Here is a 19,513-nt window from a genome sequence, read left to right on the forward strand (position 1 = left end):
TCACTCATTGACTTACTGTCTGTGGTTGCTTTCATGTTTAAAACAGCAGTGACAGAGACCATAGGGCTTGCAATGCTGAAAATATTTACTATCTGGGCCTTTATAGAAAATGTTTGCCAACTCCTGGTTTATTTTTTTTAACATGTGTTTCTCATATAGGGATTCCTCTGATAAAATTTCAGAGTTGTTGAAATAAAGAATTGGTATGCTCTTTTTCATATAATAGAGAGGGCACTATAAAGTATTCTATTTCCTTTCTTTACCAACGTTGCCAGGAAGCTCAGAACTAACATTTAAATGCTCAAGTGAGAAACTAGTTTACTTCAGATTCCTGGTAGATCAGATTTTTATTTTTTCCTTCTTAATATGGGTACACATTTCCCCCTTTTTAAAATAATCAACTTTTTTGAAGTATAAGTTACATATAATAAAACACACAAATTTTAATTGTACACATGAATGACTTTTGACAAATGTGTATACCTGGGGAAACCACCACCCCAACCAAGATACAGAACATTTACTTCTCCTCGGCAATTTTCCTCCTGCCTTTTTGCCCCAGGTAATTTGTCAGTCTCCTTCCCCACCCTGACCCCAGGCATCTACCGATTTTCACCTTAATCTTAATTTCTGTGTTGCATGTGGATGTTTATTATGCAGTGCTTTAAATACTTCTTGGGAGGAGTTGGGGCAGTGATTAGCAGTTGAATAGCTCAGCTGCCTGAGTAGCTAAGGTTCCTTGATTCTGTTGAGTGTCCTGCACAGATTTTTAGATTTCCATAGGAGAATGTGAGATGTAAATCACGTGGAGAGCCTTTTAGCAAGTGTTGTGTTAATAGGAAGCCTAATGTATTGAAAACTTGCTACTTGCCAAGGATTCTGCATAGTTATTTTATTTGATGTTCCTTACAGCCCTGTCAGAATACATCTTAATATCCCCCTTTATGGTTGAAGAAAGTGAGGTTCGTAGAAGTTAAGTGTATTAGTTTCCTAGGGCTGCTATAACAAACACTGTAGACTGGTGGCTTAAACAACAGAAGTTTTTTGTTTCACATTTCTGGAGACCGGAAGTCTGAGGTCAAGGTGTTTGCAGGGTTGATTCCTTCTGAGGGGTGTGAGGGAGGGGTCTGGTCTGGGCCTCCCTCCTTGGCTTGTAGATGGGCATCTTCAAGTTCATGTGGCATTCTCTCGGTATGTATGCTCTGTCCAAATTTCCCCTTTTTATAAGTACACCAGTAATATAATATTAGGACTCACTCCAGTGACATCACTTTAACTTGATTACTTCCACAAAGACCCTACCTCCAAATAAGGTCACATTCTGATTCTTAGGACTTCATCATAAGAATTTTGAGGCAGGAGACATGGTTCAACCGAGAACACCCAGCATCCTTTTCAAGGCTCAGAGGTTCCTAGAAAGTGGCAGAGGCAGGATTTTAACTCAAGTCTGACGCCCAAGAGTAGCCCTTGCAGGATGGTGCTAGGAAGGGGGTGGTGGTGGGGGGGCAGTTCTCAGAAAATGACAGCGTCACCATGGGGGAAGCTGTAAGGGGTTCTAGAGGCATCATGTCCTAGAGGCCAGTCTTTACTCTTCCAGTGAACTGTTTGGCCTTGCCTTTTCTGAGCCTCAGTTTCCTTATCTGTATAATAGGGATAACAGGATCAAATACCATGCTGCTGAGGGCAAAGTGGGACTGATGTAAAAGTGGTGTGTACGTGTGAAGTGCTAGACAGCGTGTGTGTTGGAGAAGGTCAGTCCTGGGCATTAACAAGGCCAGAGGATTTTCACCTTGAACAAGTACCGCAGTCCCCCGAAGGCTTATTAGAACACAGAATGCTGGCCACAGCTCCCAGAATCTCTGATCCAGCAGGTCTGGGGTTGGGGCTGGAGAATTTGCGTTTCTGACAATTCTCAGGTGATGCTACTGCTGCTGGGCCAAGTACCACTCTTTGAGTAGCAAGGAACTAGATCTCCCTCTCATTTTTTTTTTTTTTTTTTTCTTCTTCAGTTCTCTTAAGAGAAACTCCAAGGAGAAGTTAGATTTCTGATAGGAGTCTCACCTCCTCCCCCTCAGTTACTTGCCTCATGTAGGAATGACGTAAACACTTATATCTTACTTCCTGGTGGTTGAGGCCAGGAAGCTGAGGGAACATTGCCTTTTCTCCTTTTAGATCTAGTTGATCAGGTCAAAAGCAGCAGTGTTTTATTCGGTTCGATTGTTACAGCAAACTACCACAGACGGGGCAGCTCCAACAACAGAAATTTGCTTCTCACAGTTGTGGAGGCTGGATGTCCAAGATCAGGGTTTGAGCAGGGTTGGTTTCTCCTGCGGCTTCTGTCTTTGCCCTGTTGATACCTCCTCCTTGCTGTGTCCTCCTGTGGTCTTTTCTCTGTGTGCACCCGTCCCTGGTGTCTCTCTTCTTATAAGGGCACAAGTCCTATTGGATCAGGGCCCCACCCTTATGACCTCATTTAACCTTCATCACCTCATTTAGGCCCTGGCTCCTAATACAATCACATCAGGGGATAGGGCTCCACATATGAATTTTTTTCTTTTTTTTTTTTTGCGTTACGCGGGCCTCTCACTGTTGTGGCCTCGCCTGTTGCGGAGCACAGGCTCTGGACGCGCAGGCTCAGCGGCCATGGCTCACGGGCCCAGCCGCTCTGCCGCATGTGGGATCTTCCTAGATTGGGGCACGAACCCATGTCCCCTGCATCGGCAGGCCGACTCTCAACCACTGCGCCACCAGGGAAGCCCTCCATGTATGAATTTTAAGGGGACACAGTTCGGTTCATAACAACCAGTACGGCTCCTGATCTGTTTTTCCTCCAAGAAATTCTTTGATTGCGTGTTTACTTCTTATTATCTATCTGTCGCAAAGCACTGAAGAAAATCTAGTCCACCTTGCCTTCTAGAGCCTCTAAAATGTTATATGCTTGAGGGGCAGGCTGCATGCTTGAGCCAAATAAAAAAATTGAGCTGAGCGTGCTTCCTCAAGCTCTCTGATCTGGGAGGAAAATCTCCACGGGAGTCTTTTGCGGCTTCTCCCCAACGGCATGGGCTGCCACTGCTGGGAGCTGGGAAGCCTCCAGGCGTGCAGGTTGAACAGAAGTTCTGTGCGGGCCTGAGTCCTCTGTTAGGGCTCGGGTGCCTTCACTGACTCTGACAGTGCTCCCTCCTCTTCGAATTGAAGTTAAGCCTCATCCCTAGCCGTGTATGTTAACCTGTGTGGGGACTCTGACTGTGACCCTCTTGGCCCAGAGGCAGCAGCAGCTGCACGAGGGGAGCCAGATGCAAACCTATAGCTGACGGAGGCCCCAGGAACCAGGCAAAATCAGCCCCAGCTGGAAGGCACTGTGTGCATCTCTGCCATTCATGTCAGGCAGGTGCATGATCACGGTCATGGTTAGATCGCATGTTTCCCGAGAGGTATACATTTCACAGATGGTATGTTTCGCCAGTCCTTCGTCATGGTATTCCAAAACAGAATGTTATCAACCTGAAAACAGACAGCTCTTTCCCTTCTCCCCCTTCCAGCGAGTCTGACTTCGTTTAGGCAGCTCTTCTTAGCTTACAAAGCGATGGAGAATTTCTTTTACAAATTATATGGCCCCTGGGGACCCAGGCACTGTAATCACTGGGTGTGTTATACCGGAAAGGTAAGCATCAAACATGATGAGTCCTTGTGTTTCGTTCTGGGCACCTTGGCTTGCGAAAGGAAATGAAGAGTTTTGTTTACTTCCTCTTCTGGAAAGCTAGTGTTGCTGGTACCTTCTCTCCGGGATTATTGTGGACTGTCTATTGCAAGAGAAATCACCCGAAACGTAAGCTTACTTTTTTTTTTTTTTCCTATTATCGAGTTGAATTGAAATGATTTCAGCATTCGTATTTTTTAAAAAAAACAAAACAATGACAGAAACACACACACAGCTAAGCCAACAGTTAGATTTTACAGAACTTAAAAAAAGTGATTATATTAAAGATGTCCTGGGAGAGCGTGGTCAGGTTATATAGCTTATCGGGGATACTTTTTTTCTTAATGACGACAAGGTAAGAGTTACCCTTCAATTAGGTGTTTTTTGCACTAAAATCAGTTTGCTTTTAAAGTGCTGTATGTTTTGTCTCCTTGGTGTATCGTTCATTTTCGTAGTTAGCACTTCTTAATCAGTAAATGGTTACTTCTCAGTAAATGTCTGCTTACAGATTTTCTTTCCACATAAGGGGATGTTGTAGGGGTCACTGATTTTAGGACAGGTCATGGTGGACCCAGAGAGCGCAAAGTTAATAGAACTTTCTCCCTGTGCATCTAGCTTTCATGATTGAATTTAAGTCAGGCTTCTGAGAAGTTGCATCATACAAAGTAAAAGTCAGTTTGGACCCTTTAAAAGTGAGCCTCAGAAAAGTGCTGAGTTTTCCCAGCATGGTGTTCTGCACACCTCCATATGACTTTGGGAGCATAAAGAATTTAATCTTTTCAAGTGGCAAAGTCCTACACCACTTTTTTAAAAAAGGTGAGAGCCAAGGTCGATCAGAAATTTAAAAAAAAAAAAAAAAAAGGGCCTGAATTAGGAAAGTAGTTAATATCGCCACATTGAAGGTGTAGGCTGGAGCAGACTTTTCGTTTCTGGAAGCTCTCAGTGGACTAGAGGAGTATTTTTTTTTTTTTTAAACAGTTCCATCCTGACCACTTCTTAATTGACAGGAGTGGAAAATATGTTGGTAGACAGGCGATCGTGGCCGCTTTGGTCGTTAGGAAGGTAAAAGAAAGGGATCTCTCTTTGGACAAGTGCAGGTGCAGAACCGACGTGGCTGCCCTGTTTGCTCTAAATCATAAAGAACCTTGTCTTGAGCAGAGGACAGGGTAACAGCGGCTGCCGTTGTGAAAGGAAATCCTGGCCCAGCTGTGAAAACAGTGAACCACTCGGTAATATAATACAAGTGTGCTTGTGAAGTCAGAGCTGGGTTCTCTTCTCCTCTTGAAGTGGGATAAATTCATCCATCAAAGTAAAAAAAGGCCAAACTTCAAGGTAAATCTTTCCACTCCTAACCACGTAGAAACACTTTGGTTCTCTTAGTAGATACGGCTGTGAGTGCGAATTAGAAAAGGTGACATCATAGGTGTGTGTGTGTGTGTGTGTGTGTGTGTTTGGTGTGTGATTTGTTAGTTACAGAAAAAGGCTTGCCTTCCAAAGAACGTAAACTTGAACAGAATAGCGTATGCTGGGTTTGGAATTATAGAGCCACTGTATTCTTTCCTTTGTTAATGACAGTGAGTTAAAGAAGCTTTATCTTGTTGAGACCTTTTAATACGTAGTGGTCTCTGTCCAATAAACTAGATTAAAACATTTTTTTTTTTTTTTACTGCGAAGCCTTTGTTTTTGCTTCTTCTGTTTCATCCTGTTTTTTTCTTGCTAAGGACCTGGGCCAAATTTCTAAAAGTGCCGTGCACTTTGTTAAAAAATCCAACGTGGCATGACTTTCTTCTTATAGGGGGTGGTCTTCATCTTTGATTTTAATAAGGATAGTCCTTTTAAGTTTGGCACTGAAGCCTTTTAGAAATTAAAGAGAAAATTCGAGCATAACTTAGAACGGCCATGGTGTTAAGATTGTCCTTTGTAAAACAACTCATTGGTTGAAAGCATAGAGGCAGGGTTAAATTAAGTCCATACTTTTAAGTTATTGACCTTGGAGAACGTGGAGAGAAAGTTTATTTCTGTGGATTAGTTTTCCCGTCTCATAGGCCTTACACAGAGAAGTGTTTGTGAAAGCGAAGGATGGTGTTAATTCTGAGCCCCGTGATGAAATATTAAATAAGAGAGAAGATAATTTGATAATGCCTCATGGTTTGGGGACAGATTCCGTAAAGTAAGTACTTTTATGTAACAGAGTAGCTGATGAGGCCTCAATTCTTTGCCTCGACATGGTAACACAGAAAAGAAATAAGCATTGGTAGACTGTTGACATTGAGGCCCACGGCATTTGGACCATTTCTCTCTCTTTCAGAAGGACAGTTGCTTAGTTTAGCTTACATTATGTGAATGCTACAAATGTGAACATACCTCATAACAGCCACAAAGAACATGTATCAAATTCTCTAAGTCATATTTAACAGGTAGAGTTAGCAGACAGTTGGGCCGGGTGAGCTGTGTTCCAGATTGGTTTCTCCTGCCCTCAAGGAGCTCCTAGTGTGTGCCTGGAACTCACATGGTGAGTGTGGTGGTTTGAGGACCCCCCTGCCTTGAGCTCAGGCTACACCACTTGGGGATCCTTCTCCATTTTTGCCCTCTGATCTCAGTGAGTCTCCTTAACCCCTGGGATTGTCGGTTTTCTCATCTGTGAGATGAGGACAGTGGCGCTTCGTAGGGCTTTTGTGAAGTGTGCCTTCGATTAGATAATGTATCTCAGAAAGCACCTGGCCACAGTGCTCAGCATGTAGTAACACCCCCCTGGGTGGTCCTTGTCTTTCTACAGTCTTCTCTGAAAATAGAGCGTTTGGAATGAGAACGGGTTTTCCTTTTTTCCTTTCTCCCTTGCCTTGATTTCTCTGTATTAAAGTTTATAAAGGCTTAGAAATGGTCCACTAGATACCATTCAGTTTTTAATTTTGAGTTTCTTACCCTAACAGGCATGCACGCACCGTGCTAAAAATGGAAACAGGATAGATGTTATCAGATGGAAAATAAGGCTTCCTTGCCCCTGACCAATAATAGCTCTTTTGCTGAAATTATCGATGTTAGCGCATATTTAAGCATGTACGTCCCCTCTTTTTGTTTCACCCGTGGGATCATACTTGCTGGCTAATCTGTACTTTGATTTCTTTTTTTTCTTAATGACAGAACACGGCCGTGTTTTCTTGTATCCATCTCGTTTCACCTCGTTCTTTTCTGTGCGTGCCATCAATTTATTTCACCTAATTGATGAACATTTAGGTTGATTCCAGGTTGTTGGCTGTTACGAACAAGGCTGATTGAATATCCCTCTCACATTGTTTGCCCATGTGGGCAAGTATATTTATAGGCTGCATTTCTGGTTATGGAATAATTGGGCGAAAGGGCATGTCCACGAACACTTGGATAGAGTCCAGTTGCCCCCAAAGATGTTGAGCCACTTTATATTCCACTCCGCAGCCCCTCCCCTGTTAATCTGTGAGGTTGCCTATTGCCCCCACACCCTTACTGACATGGATACTGCTGGATTTAGTTGCCCTTACAGAATCTGTCTTTTCTGGGTTGCCTAGCACCGTGTTAATTGTAGTCTTTGGGTACTTTTCTCACTGTGATTGCTAACACACTGGAATCTGGACTGTTACTGGCAGGTCAGGTGAGAACCTAATTCAGCCAGCTCAGTGGCAGCACTGGTGGGCAGCCTGGGGTCAGTCTTGCCTCTTGAGAGATCCCGGGCAGTCAGTTGGAATTTATAATATAGCTTTACAAAACATGGTGTCTGCATTATACTGCCCAGAGCACGTAAACGCCAGCCTGTCGATGTTTCAAAAAGGTACTGCAAGTGAGCCGGTCATTTCCTGATTCTCTCTTCTCATCGCTTGGATTGGCATCCTCCTTTGGTAAATATTTATATTTAGGATCTTATTTCTGTTATTGGGTGTGGAGGAGCCTCTGTGTGGTACTTGTACGTAGCTGTATAGAATGCCTACATGTAAAAGCAGGGCTGGCTGTGACTTGACTTCTTCTGGAGGGGTCTGTGTAGTTCTGTAATTTCTTACGAGTTGGAAGCTGTGGTTAGTGTTCACTGAGCACAATCTCTAAGTCTTTGGATTATCTGGTCGCTGCCTTTGCGGTCTTGATCTTAGAGTTGTAGTGACTGCATCTCCTCGAATTTCCTGGGAAATGCCCTTGGAGCGTCAGATTTCAGTATCATGGTCAATGTCCTGTCACCAGAACTTTGTTTACATTAATCGGGTCAGTTAGGAAAGTAAGGTCCTTGTGTTGATACTCATAGGAGAATGTGGGTGAAACTCGCATCCTTAAAGCTAGTGGTTTATAACACAAACATTGTCCCCAAATTTGAATTGTCCCAAGATCTAACTCAGGATGGAAAACATTAGGCTCATCTTCTTGCTCTATACGTGTCAGTTGATCTCCAGGGAGGGAGACGCCTTGTGCTGGAAGATTCTGCAACTTGTTGATTGGTTCTTACAGGTTGCTTTAGTGGTATATTCTAGGGGCGGGAGGTGGGGGAATGATGGTGCAGAGGGGAGAAATCACCATCTCTGTGGCCTTTTACTTTTTATTTTTTTAAATCTACTTATTTACTTTTGCTTGTGTTGGGTCTTCGTTGCTGCACGCAGGCTTTCTCTAGTTGTGGCGAGCGGGGGCTACTCTTCGTTGCAGCGCGTGGGCTTCTCATTGCGGTGGCTTCTCCTGTTGTGGAGCATGGGCTCTATGTGCTTGGGCTTCAGTAGTTGTGGTACGTGGGCTCAGTAGTTGTGGCGCACGGGCTTAGTTGCTCCACGGCATGTGGGATCTTCCCGGACCAGGGCTCGAACCTGTGTCCCCTGCATTGGCAGGTGGACTCCTAACCACTGCGCCACCAGGGAAGCCCATGTGGCCTTTTAATTGGGTACAGTTATAAGTAACATTTGTCTCCAGCGCTTCACAATTGTAAGTTAATAATAACAACCCATTAGAAATTACTGTGTTGTAAGCCCCAGCTCCTTTGGGCATCTTAATAAAATTGATAATTAAAACCATAATTTACAGTAAATGGGGACACTGCCCAAGTAAATCCACAATTTGGGGAAAATTTAAAAACTCAAACCAGAAGGAACCTTCCAAGCGCTGGAGAGAGAAATGGCCTCGTTCTTAGCTCCGACTTCAGCGGGAACTTTGTTGGTATCTTTGGGGCCTGGCTTCCCACCTTGATGTTCTGTGTGCCTGGGGATTCTGTGACTCCGTCCCCATCTGTCCGACCTGCCTGTGAGTCTCACTGGGTGTGGCCACTGTTCTATCCCCTTCCATCACCAGGCCCAAACCCACCACCCATCCCCGGATTGCCTGTCTGGGTAAACCAATTGCCAACCTCACCCATGGCACGGATGGCATCCCTGGAGACCTTGGATAGTGCCTCAGACTTAGATTCAGGCTTTCTGCTTCCCAATGGTTTTCTAATTTTCCCCTTAGCTGTTCAGCATAAGAAGGTATCTCATCCCTGCTGGCTGTTTACAAGGCTTCAGTATCTTCAGGCAGTTGATCTTCTGCATGACCACCAGAGGTATCTTAAATGGCTTAAATAACAACAACAATAGTAACAACACTAATAATGATAATTCATAGTGCTACTCTGTGCCTAAATCCTTGCTGGTCTTTGATCTTGTTTTGCCGTGCACCCAGTCTCTTTTTCGCTTGACCGGTTCATTTTTATGCCCTTTGGTCCCAAAGTCGTTCTAGGTCCAGAGTTCCTGTGACCACTCAGGGACATTTGGGAAATGCAGGGTAGGTGGGAAAAGGAACTGGTACCACAGACCCAAATCCCTGCAGGTCCCTGCATCATTACCATTGTATTTTCCTGTGCAAAGCTGAGCACTGCTGCCATTTCTTCCAGGCGTTGGTAGCATCCTGGCCTCCTTGTGCTTGACAGAGTGGGGTTTGACACGCCTTAAAAAAAAAATCTCAAGCAGATCGGTGTGAAGCCTTCTTTGAGATATGGCAGATCACACGTGAGGATTCTGATTGAGGCAGTTTCGTGGTCAGGCTTGAGCCATTGTCTCTTGCAGGGATCTTGCCCCCTTACGATGTGCGTCTGAGCATCAGATGCCCACAGTAGCCTGGCAGGTGACGCCAGCATCGGGGGTGGTGACCGTGGCCAAAAGGAGAGCCTAAAGCCCATGTCTAGCCTGCAGGGGCTCCTCAGACCGCCTGCTGGTCACCAAGTGGAATTGGGAGCCCAGTATGTTCCAGTTGTAAGCTTTTACAGAGAAATTGACATCTAATCCAACTTCTCTGGAGTTTGGATATATAATTGCCCCAGGTTTTTAATGCTGGCAAGTAATTTGTACTAGGAAGGAAGGGGGAATAAAAGGATGCAAGAGAGGACAGGACGGAGAGAGAAAAAGGGAGGAGGGAGGCAAAATGTGGGCCAAAGGAAACAAGTCTGTGGGCTTGATTTACGCTGTGATTACCAGTGTGTAACCTCTATACTAGACATGGAAACCTAGTGTAAGATAAGCAGGCATTTAATATTTTTTTGGTATGTTTTCCCTTTTCTGGTACTTTAATGTTTGTATGCAAAGCTTGAAACCCAAGTCAGGGAAATATTAAATCTCCACAGCCACGTGGTTTTCCTGATCGGATCAGACGTAACAAGTGCTGGAAAACCGATGATGCCCATTGTTTTAAAACGTCTTCCATTATTTTCTTTATATTAGTAGTTTTTTTTTTTTTTTTTTTTTTTTTTTTGCCGTACGCGGGCCTCTCACTGCTGTGGCCTCTCCCGTTGTGGAGCACAGGCTCCGGCTGCGCAGGTTCAGCGGCCATGGCTCACGGGCCCAGCCGCTCCGCGGCACGTGGGATCTTCCCGGACCGGGGCACGAACCCGTGTCCCCTGCATCGGCAGGCGGACTCTCAACCACTGCGCCACCAGGGAAGCCTGTATATTATTAGTTTTAAATATTCCTCTGGACACACTCTTGCCACCTCCATGCAGTTAAGCTGGTTCAATTTAAACATTGTCATAAAGTTAATTTTTTATAAGATGAATCAGGTTATTAAATTTAGTAAACCATTGCCTTCATTATTTTGTGCAAACTTTGGCACTGTGCAGCATTGGCTTAGCACTACTACATTTAGCTAATTAAACTGGTCATCAGCTGCATTATTATGGGAGTGAGGGATGCTATTCTCATGGGCTTTTCCTGGATTTTAGCAGTAGGTAGCATTATTAAACTTTTTTTTTTAATTTATAAAACTCCACACTCAAGAGATATGGTTTACTATAAAAATGTTACTGTCCTTCATGTTAAACCATCATCTTTTGAAATATCCCTGCTTTGTGTTGCTCCAAAGGCAGTTGTACAGGGTAAGAAGACAGAGTTGTCCGTTGCAGCTTTTAAAAGTAGACTAGCAATATGTAACACATGGCTTAGATAAAGGAAGATAGATGTAAAACTCAGAGTGTAATTTTACACGACACAGGGACAGATGGTTTAACCATAGCTACAGTCAGGAATTATCTAAAGGAGAGAGGGTGCAGAGTGGTGCCTGCAGCCTGTTGCCGCCATAGTGTCAGATGTGCTCTTTTTGGTAATAAAAAGTCTTTTGCCATAGGTTATTTTGTCAAGTGAGATGGCGTGACTTAACAAGTTTGTCTGGGAAAATAAATTTTGATAGCAAAGCGGCATGCCCTTTTCCCTCACAGATTCCTAGGTAGTGTCATTCAAAACTGTAGTGAGCAGTATCTTTGCAGGATTCCAGTATTTATTCATTGTTTAAAAGGAAGTTAGAGGGCCATCAGTACTGTTTGAAACAACTTGGGTTGTTTTAAAACAGTCTGGAGGGCTTCCCTGGTGGCGCAGTGGTTGAGAGTCCGCCTGCTGATGCAGGGGACGCGGGTTCGTGCCCCGGTCCGGGAAGATCCCACGTGCCGCAGAGCGGCTGGGCCCGTGAGCCATGGCCGCTGAGCCTTCGTGTCCGGAGCCTGTGCTCCGCAACGGGAGAGGCCACAGCAGTGAGAGGCCCGTGTACGGCAAAAAAAAAAAAAAGTCCAGAACTGTAGCCTGTTAGCAACCTGTAAGGACATTCATTTCTTGGCAGTTATTTATTGAATCTTACTAGGGCGTTAGTGCTATGGGCCATAGAGATGAAAAAAGCACAGATTTTAAGGAGTTTACGGTTGTCCTGGTAAATTAGATAAATAAAGCCCTGGGGCCTGCCTGGACCTGTGTTGAACTGATGCTTCTTCAGTCCATTAAAAATATGTTTGCTAATGAATGACGAGGCATTGCATCCACCATCTATCCCCACTCCCCTGTGTGACTTTTTTTTTTTTTTTTTTAACACTCTTGGATGAAAATGTGATGAGAAATATGTCTGATGATTGTCCTGACCTGGAAATTTTGTAGGGACACAGAGTCCATCATTTTCAACAAGATCCGGGTGTGAAAAGTCCTGTGATTGCAAGTGAAGTCGTTCTTGGCCACTTCATGCTATACCTCCATATGGCTGTCAGCATTTCATTAGCTTGATTGATGTAGCACATCAGTCAGCAAGATTTTGTCCCATGCCCGCACCCATCCAGTTTTGGAACAGCTGGGCTACAAAACCTGTTGTTGTACTTCTCTCTCTTTCCCCAAATGATCTGGGTGCCTCTTGCTCACTGGGGATAAGGGGTGAAATTGGCATCATGGATCCAAATGAGTAAATTTCAGGTTGTTGTTTCTTGCCTTGAAGATACAGCTCCCAGCACCTTTTAGTACAGACACCAAAGAGGAGGCAAACAGATTTAGATGTGCAGTATTTCAGATTTGAAATTTTTTGTGTAATTACTTTAACCTCAGAGTCAAGTATAGAAGGTAATCCTTAGATAATGGTAAGTGAATATCTTGGGATATAGTGCTCAGCATAATCAAAGTTCAAGTGTGTTCTTAAGCCAGTACTCAGACAAATGGAGCGGTAGATCTTGTAGCAAATTTCTTTAGATTCTGGTTGGTGTTAAAACCAGTTAGCTCATGGCTTGCTGTTGGGAGCAGACCTAGGAGAGAGTTTTTTTCAGTCATGATGGCTGTACTATATTTGCTAGTTCATATAAATCAGGACTTTGCACTGAACTGGATTTTGGAAAGGATTGGGAACTAACATTTGTTTTCCCACCTACTGTGTTTATATTAGGTTCCTAGTGTATGTTTACTATTCACTCCCCATTTTAAGAAAAATGACTGAGTTTCTGATGGGTTAAAGGCACAGCCTTAGGTCTGATAGCTTATAAATAGCTGGAGCTGGGTCAACACATATGTGTCAAACTCCTGAGTTTGAGTTTTCCACTATGCTGTGCTGGCTTCCCTTGAGAACTAGTTTATATAAATAGACTGGCCTCCATGAAGATTAGATATATGGAAGTGATATGAATGCATGACCTTTGCTTGACTCTTTCACATGGCAGTCTCAGTAAGATAATGATTCTCTGATTGTTCATACATATTAACATTATCTTGGAAGCAGTAATCTCTGATCATTTGACATGGCTTTGGCTGAATTACATTGCTACCTTCTCTAGTAGAATTGATTGCTTTGTTGGTGCAGCGTACTCTGTAGGATTTTCCACATAGCTTACAAGATGTGGTATTTTACACTTTAGAACAATGGGGTGATGTTCAAGCTCTGAAATGAGATCCTCCTCTCCTCTCCTCTCCTCTCCCCTCCCCTCCCCTCCCCTCCCCTCCCCTCCCCTCCCCTCCCCTCCCCTCCCCTCTCCTTTCTCTTTTCACATCAGTAATGTCTACGAGTTCTAGTTGCTCCCCATTTTTGCCAACATTTGGTGTGGTCATTATTATTTTTAATTTCTAAAAAAATTTTAGCCATTGTAGTAGTAGGTATGCAGTATTATCTCACTGTATCTTTAATTTGCATTTCCCTAATGACTAATGAGTTCAAGTCTTATAAAATAGTTGAGTTTTTCTTCTTTTTCTATTCTGTGGAAGAGTTGGTGTAAGGTTGGCGTTTTTATTTTCTTAAACGTTTGGTAGACTTTACTGTTCAAGACAAATGGATCCACAGTTTTCATTTTGAGAATTTTCTTTAAAAATATACATTTTTTTCAATTCTTTCTCTCCTTGCAGCAATTTTTAAGTGGTGTCTTTCTGGGAATTTGTCTTTTTCAACTATATCTTAAATTTATTGGTGTAAAGTTGTTCATCATATCTTTTTATTTTTGCTTAAAAAATTTTTTTTTTAATTTGAAAATTTTTGGCTGCGTTGGGTCTCTTGTTGCATGCGGGCTTTCTCTAGTTGCGGTGAGCAGGGACTACTCTTCGTTGTGGTGCACAGGCTCCTCATTGCGGTGGCTTCTCTTGTTGTGGAGCATGGGCTCTAGGCGCGCAGGCTTCAGTAGTTGTGGCATGTACGCTCAGTAGTTGTGGCACACGGGCTCAGTAGTTGTGGCTCGCGGGCTCTAGAGCGCAGGCTCAGTAGTTGTGGCGCACAGGCTTAGTTGCTCCGCAGCATGTGGGATCTTCCCGGACCAGGGCTCGAGCCCATGTCCCCTGCATTGGCGGGCGGATTCTTAACCACTGCGCCACCAGGGAAGTCCCCATCATATCTTTTTACTAGGATCTGTAGTGATGTCCTTTTGTTCTCCCCTGCTATCTGCCATTTGTGTGCTCACTTGTACACTCAAGTGTGTGTCCTGGTGCTCGCTTGCACACGCTCTCTCTCTGTCTCTCTCACTAGCCCTTTTTCAGTTTTATTACATTTTTCAAGGAAATGACTTTTGGGTCCTTTGTTCCTCTGTATTTTATGTTTGTTTTAATTTTGTGTCTTTATTTTCATTGCCTTCCTTCTGCTTTCTTTAGGTAATTAGCTGCTTTAAAATTTTTCTTACTTAATAGATGCTGAGCTCATTTTCTGTTCTAATATATGTATTTAGGGCTGTAGATTGGCCTTCATCCATGGCTTTACCTGTGTTCTGTAAGTTTTGATATGTAGAATTTTTGTAATAATTCAGTTTAAAATATTTTCTGATTTTCATTGTAATTTTTGGAGTCACAGTTTCTTATTTAGAAATGTGTTGCTTAGTTTCCAGATAAGGGAGTTTTCTAGGATCTTGTGTCGAGGTCTGATTTTATTCTGCTGTGGTCAAGGCCATGCTTTACAATTTTAATCTTTTGAAATTGGTTGAGACTTCTGGCCATGCACATGTTCAATTTTGGTAAATACTCTTTAAGTACTTGAATATACGTTTGCAGTTGTGTTCAGTGTTTAAGCATATTCAGTTATTTCCAGTTGATCAGTTACTTTCAGATCTTCTATTCTTTCCTGTTTATCGACATTTTTATGTTACTGATAGGTTAAAATCTTCCACTCTGATTATGAACTTCTCTATTTCTCCACTTAATCCTGTGAACTTTTGTTTTTTTTTTTTTTTTGCGGTACGCGGGCCTCTCACTGTTGTGGCCTCTCCCGCTGCGGAGCAAAGGCTCCGGACGCGCAGGCTCAGCGGCCATGGCTCACGGGCCCAGCCGCTCCGCGGCACGTGGGATCCTCCCGGACCGGGGCACGAACCCGTGTCCCCTGCATCGGCAGGCGGACTCTCAACCACTGCGCCACCAGGGAAGCTCTCCTGTGAACTTTTGACATGTGTGTATGTGTATAAATTTAGAATTGTCACATATTCCTTATGGATTAGAACTTACCATTATGAAATATTCAGTTTTTTCTCTTATAATACTTCTTTTGGTTCATCTTTACATGGTATATCTTTTCCCATTCTTTTAATTTTCTTTATCCTTATGTTTAAGGGTATAAAACATAACATACACACTTCTGTAAGGAGCATATTGTATATGTGTTTTGTTCAGTCTGACAGTCTTTGTCTTTTGATTGCAATTTTTAGTCCACTTTAATGTAATTACAGATATATTTGGGGTTAAATATACCACTTTATTATTGGCTTTCTATTTATCTAACTTGTTTTACATTCCTTGTTCTTGCCTTTTTTTAAAAAATTATTCTTCTTCCCCTTTGTATTAACTGGTTAAATTTGTATTTTACTGTTCTCTCAGTGGTAATTGGAGGCATTACATCTCTCAGCAGTAATTTTAGAGATTATATTTTTGACTTATTAAGGTCTCATACAGATTAGTATTTTATCACTTCCTGGACAATGCAAGGGTCTTAGAATATTTCAATACCAAGTACTTTCCTCCTAGGTTATATGTCATTATTATCAGTATAGTAATGCTCACTAGGTATTGTAAAATTTACAAACTAATACTATTATCATTTAGATTTTTTCATCTGTTTACCCTTTATGTTACTCTGTCATTTTCCGCATCTCGAGATTTCTATCTAGGGTCATTTTCCTCCTATCTGAAGAGCATTCTTTAGTATTTCCTCTAGTGTAGACATGCTGGTGATATATTCCCTCAGCTTTTGTTTGTTAAAAATTTTGTTCACCTTTTTTTTTGAAGGGTGTTTTCACTGGGTATAGAAGCACCAAATGCTGGCTCACCTCTCTTGGCTTTTCAGCTTTTCCAGATGTTGGCCCCCCAAATTCTCAAGCATAGTGTTCCTCTGATGCCTTCAGAGAGGGTGTGTGTGTGTGTGTGTGTGTGTGTGTGTGTGTGTTGTTTTGTCCAGCTTTTCTAATTGTTCTTAGTGGGAGGGTGGGTCTAGGAAACCTAGTTGCCATCGCTGGAAGCAGAAGTGCTGGAAATAGTGCAGAGCACATTGTCAGGAACTTAACAAATGTTGTTGTTTTACTTTCCAGGTTTACTTTCCAGTGTTCTCTTATTAGACTGTAAACTCTTGGAGGGCAGTGACCATGTCTAAATATTTATGTATCCTTACTCTTTATACTGATCACACGATTTGGTTGTTATTAAGCAGTGGTTCAAAGGCTGGCTATGCCGCGAGCTCTTCTGTGGCTTGGCCTTCACCTTTGAAATCACTTGGTTCCTGGGGCAGCTTTGCTCAACCTCAACCCTGTAGATATTTGAGCCAGATGATTCTTTGCTGAGGGGGCTGTCCTGTGCATTGTAGGATATTTTGTAGCATGCCTGGCCTTTACCCGCTAGATACCAGTAGCACGCCACCTCAAACTGTGACTACTGAAAAAACGTCTCAAGTTATTTGCAAATATCTTCTAGCGGGCACAGTCGAGTCTGGTCGAGAACCACTAGGGTAATGCGTTTGGCACTCAATAAAGGCCATTCAGTATGGCTCAGTGCTTTGCATTTGTGTTTTCTAAATTTGATTTTCCTTTAAACCGTAGGGTTTGAAACCGCCAAAACTTTCGCCCTCCATGGTGCACATGTGATCCTGGCCTGCAGGAACATGACAAGAGCCAATGAAGCCGTGTCACGCATTTTAGGAGAATGGGTAAGTGAGTGCTTGATTTTTTAAAAAATAAATTTATTTATTTATTTATTTTTGGCTGCATTGGGTCTTTGTTGCTGCGTGCGGGCTTTGTCTAGTTGCGCTGAGCGGGGGTTACTCTTCATTGCTGCGTGCGGGCTTCTCATTGCGGTGGCTTCTCTTGCTGCGGAGCACGGTCTCTAGGCACACGGGCTTCAGTAGTTGTGGCACATGGGCTCAGTAGTTGTGGTGCGTGGCTCGCAGGCTGTAGAGCGCAGGCTCAGTGGTTTTGGCGCACGGGCTTAGTTGCTCCGCGGCATGTGTGATCTTTCCGGACCAGGGATCTAACCCGTGTCCCCTGCATTGGCAGGTGGATTCTTAACCACTGCGCCCCCAGGAAGTCCTGATGTTTTTAATTGTCAAATATACGTGCTGGGATAAACACATGGAGGTTTTAGTACAGTTCATAAAGTTTATTGCTCTTGGAATAATGTTTTCTTTATTTTTAAAGTCATATTCACTTTGTTTATTTTATGAATGAAAGGACAAGCAAGCCCTTTCATAGTTTGTTTATAGTTCATTGTCAGTGTCATCTGCTTTATTAGTCAGAGGTTTGAGAATGTTTACTCATTCAGCTCATTTATTAAGAAAAACAAAATGTGGTTGACGCCCGTGGATGCAACTAAGAGGTTATTTACGGGTTTTAGGATGACAAAGTAGCCAGCTTTAACCCTGTCTCTGGTTTTTCCTTTTTGCTTTTCTCTCTCTGTGCGGATGTTGGCGTTGATATGCCTGTGCACAAACATTCATTGAGGGCCTGCGGTGCTGTTGGGGTTAAGGATAATAGCGTCGAATAAAACACAGTACCTGCACTCATAGGCTTCTAGGTAGGAGAAACAGACCCTAAAGGGATAATTAAGTTTAATATTTAATGTAATGTCAGGTTATAAATGCAGTGCAGGACAGTAGAGCAGAGTGAGGGGCCAGGAGTTGACAGTGTGGATTATTTCAGATTGGGTGGCCAGCCGGGACCTCTCTAAAGTTGTGACATTTGATCCAGGGTCTGAAGGTAGTAAAATGCTAAGCTGTGCAGAAGTCAGGGGGAATACTTCCTACACACATGCAATGGAGGTAGGGGCGTGCCCGGAGGATCCTAGGATCAGCAGGGATGCTAGCGTGGCTGGAGGGCAGTGAAGCGGGAGGAGGTTGCCAAGGGACTCTGAGTCAGTGGTGACATGAGAGGGTTTGAGCCAGAGTGACACAGGTTGGTTGATTTTTTTAACACGTCACTGGGCTTTGGAGTGATGTCCAGACTGCATTCATTCATTCCCGTATTTGTGAAGTGCCCCACTGTCAGAGGCACTGGGCGTCCGGTGTTAAGGAAAAACAGGTGTTGCCACTGTTCTTGTAGAGCTTTCAGCTGAGGGTGGAAGACAGCTCAATCCAAAGAAAGGCAAACATCAGTGTAAACTTGAAATGATGGAAAGTGGCACGAAAAAACGATGTGGCGCTCCAGAGTGGTGAGTAATGCCAGGGAGGCGGAGGACACTTGGGAGGCCCCAGGAAGAGGTGACTGAGCCGAGATCTCAAGAAGGATCAGGGGAAGGTGGGAGAAGGGTCAAACCGGGCAGACGGGGTGGCCTGTGCAGTGGCCCTGGGGCGGGGGCGGGAGTGGGGTGAGGGGGAGACAGTCAGGTGCCTGGAGCAGAGCATGAACGGGTTGGATAATACTTGCCAAGACTGTCTTCATTCTCTGAAAAGCGTGGAAGATTTCTTGCCATTCGAAGAAATACACCATGGTCTGTTTAAGAGAATGTCCAGTGTTCTGGACTGAGAAGTTATGAAAGTCAAGAAAAGGGAGATTTATTTCTGTTTTTTCAAGCAGAATTTCAAGTTCAGTATATTTCAAGTGAACTCTTGTCGTGATCTCACTGGATTCATTATTTTGAGTTAAATTAAAAAGAAAAAAAAAGAAAACAGGGCCCGCTTTTTTCCAGTTATCTTAGCATCTTTCTAACTCCAAAGTTAAAAAATACAATAACCTCCACTAGGTGGTATAGAGCAATCTTCAGAGATGTGCAGAGAGCGAATGGTAATACATGCATATGGTTTGAATCTTCATAAAGTGCGTAAAACGAAAAGTGAAAGTCCTCTGCAGTTCTTCTCTTGGGAGGTAAATATCACTAACTGTTTCTTGCATGTTCTTCCAGAAAAAGGTTGTGCATACTACGCAACACACCTACATACTGTTATGTACCTTGATTTTTTTTCACTTACTACTAGAGGAGGGTTTTTTTCTTATCAGTGCATAGAGGTCATCCTCATTGCTTTTAGCTGCTGTATGATACTCCATCACGTGTTTATGCTGTCATTATTTAACCAGTCTCCCTTTTTGGTGGACATGGAGGTTGTTGTCATTGTTCTGCTCTTCCAAGTGATGCTCTCTTAAAGTTCAGTCTCTCTCACATTTTCATCCAAAATTGACTC

General features: G+C 43.3%; 1 protein-coding gene across 6 annotated transcripts in view; it reads left to right on the top strand.

Annotated features, from left to right (window-relative positions):
• WWOX (WW domain containing oxidoreductase) overlaps nt 1-19,513 on the top strand; it is a 982,828-nt gene that overhangs the window by 41,590 nt on the left and 921,725 nt on the right. For all 6 annotated transcript variants that reach the window (XM_089902460.1, XM_089902458.1, XM_022583121.3 and 3 more), the window contains exon 5: nt 16,944-17,050. In XM_089902460.1, coding sequence (XP_089758586.1) covers nt 16,944-17,050 — 107 coding nt within the window. The remainder of the gene's footprint in view (nt 1-16,943; nt 17,051-19,513) is intronic.

Source organism: Delphinapterus leucas, chromosome 20 (assembly GCF_059928025.1).
Source record: "Delphinapterus leucas isolate spDelLeu-1000000601 "Yukka" chromosome 20, BTC_Dleu_Yukka2, whole genome shotgun sequence".
NCBI lineage: Eukaryota > Metazoa > Chordata > Mammalia > Artiodactyla > Monodontidae > Delphinapterus > Delphinapterus leucas.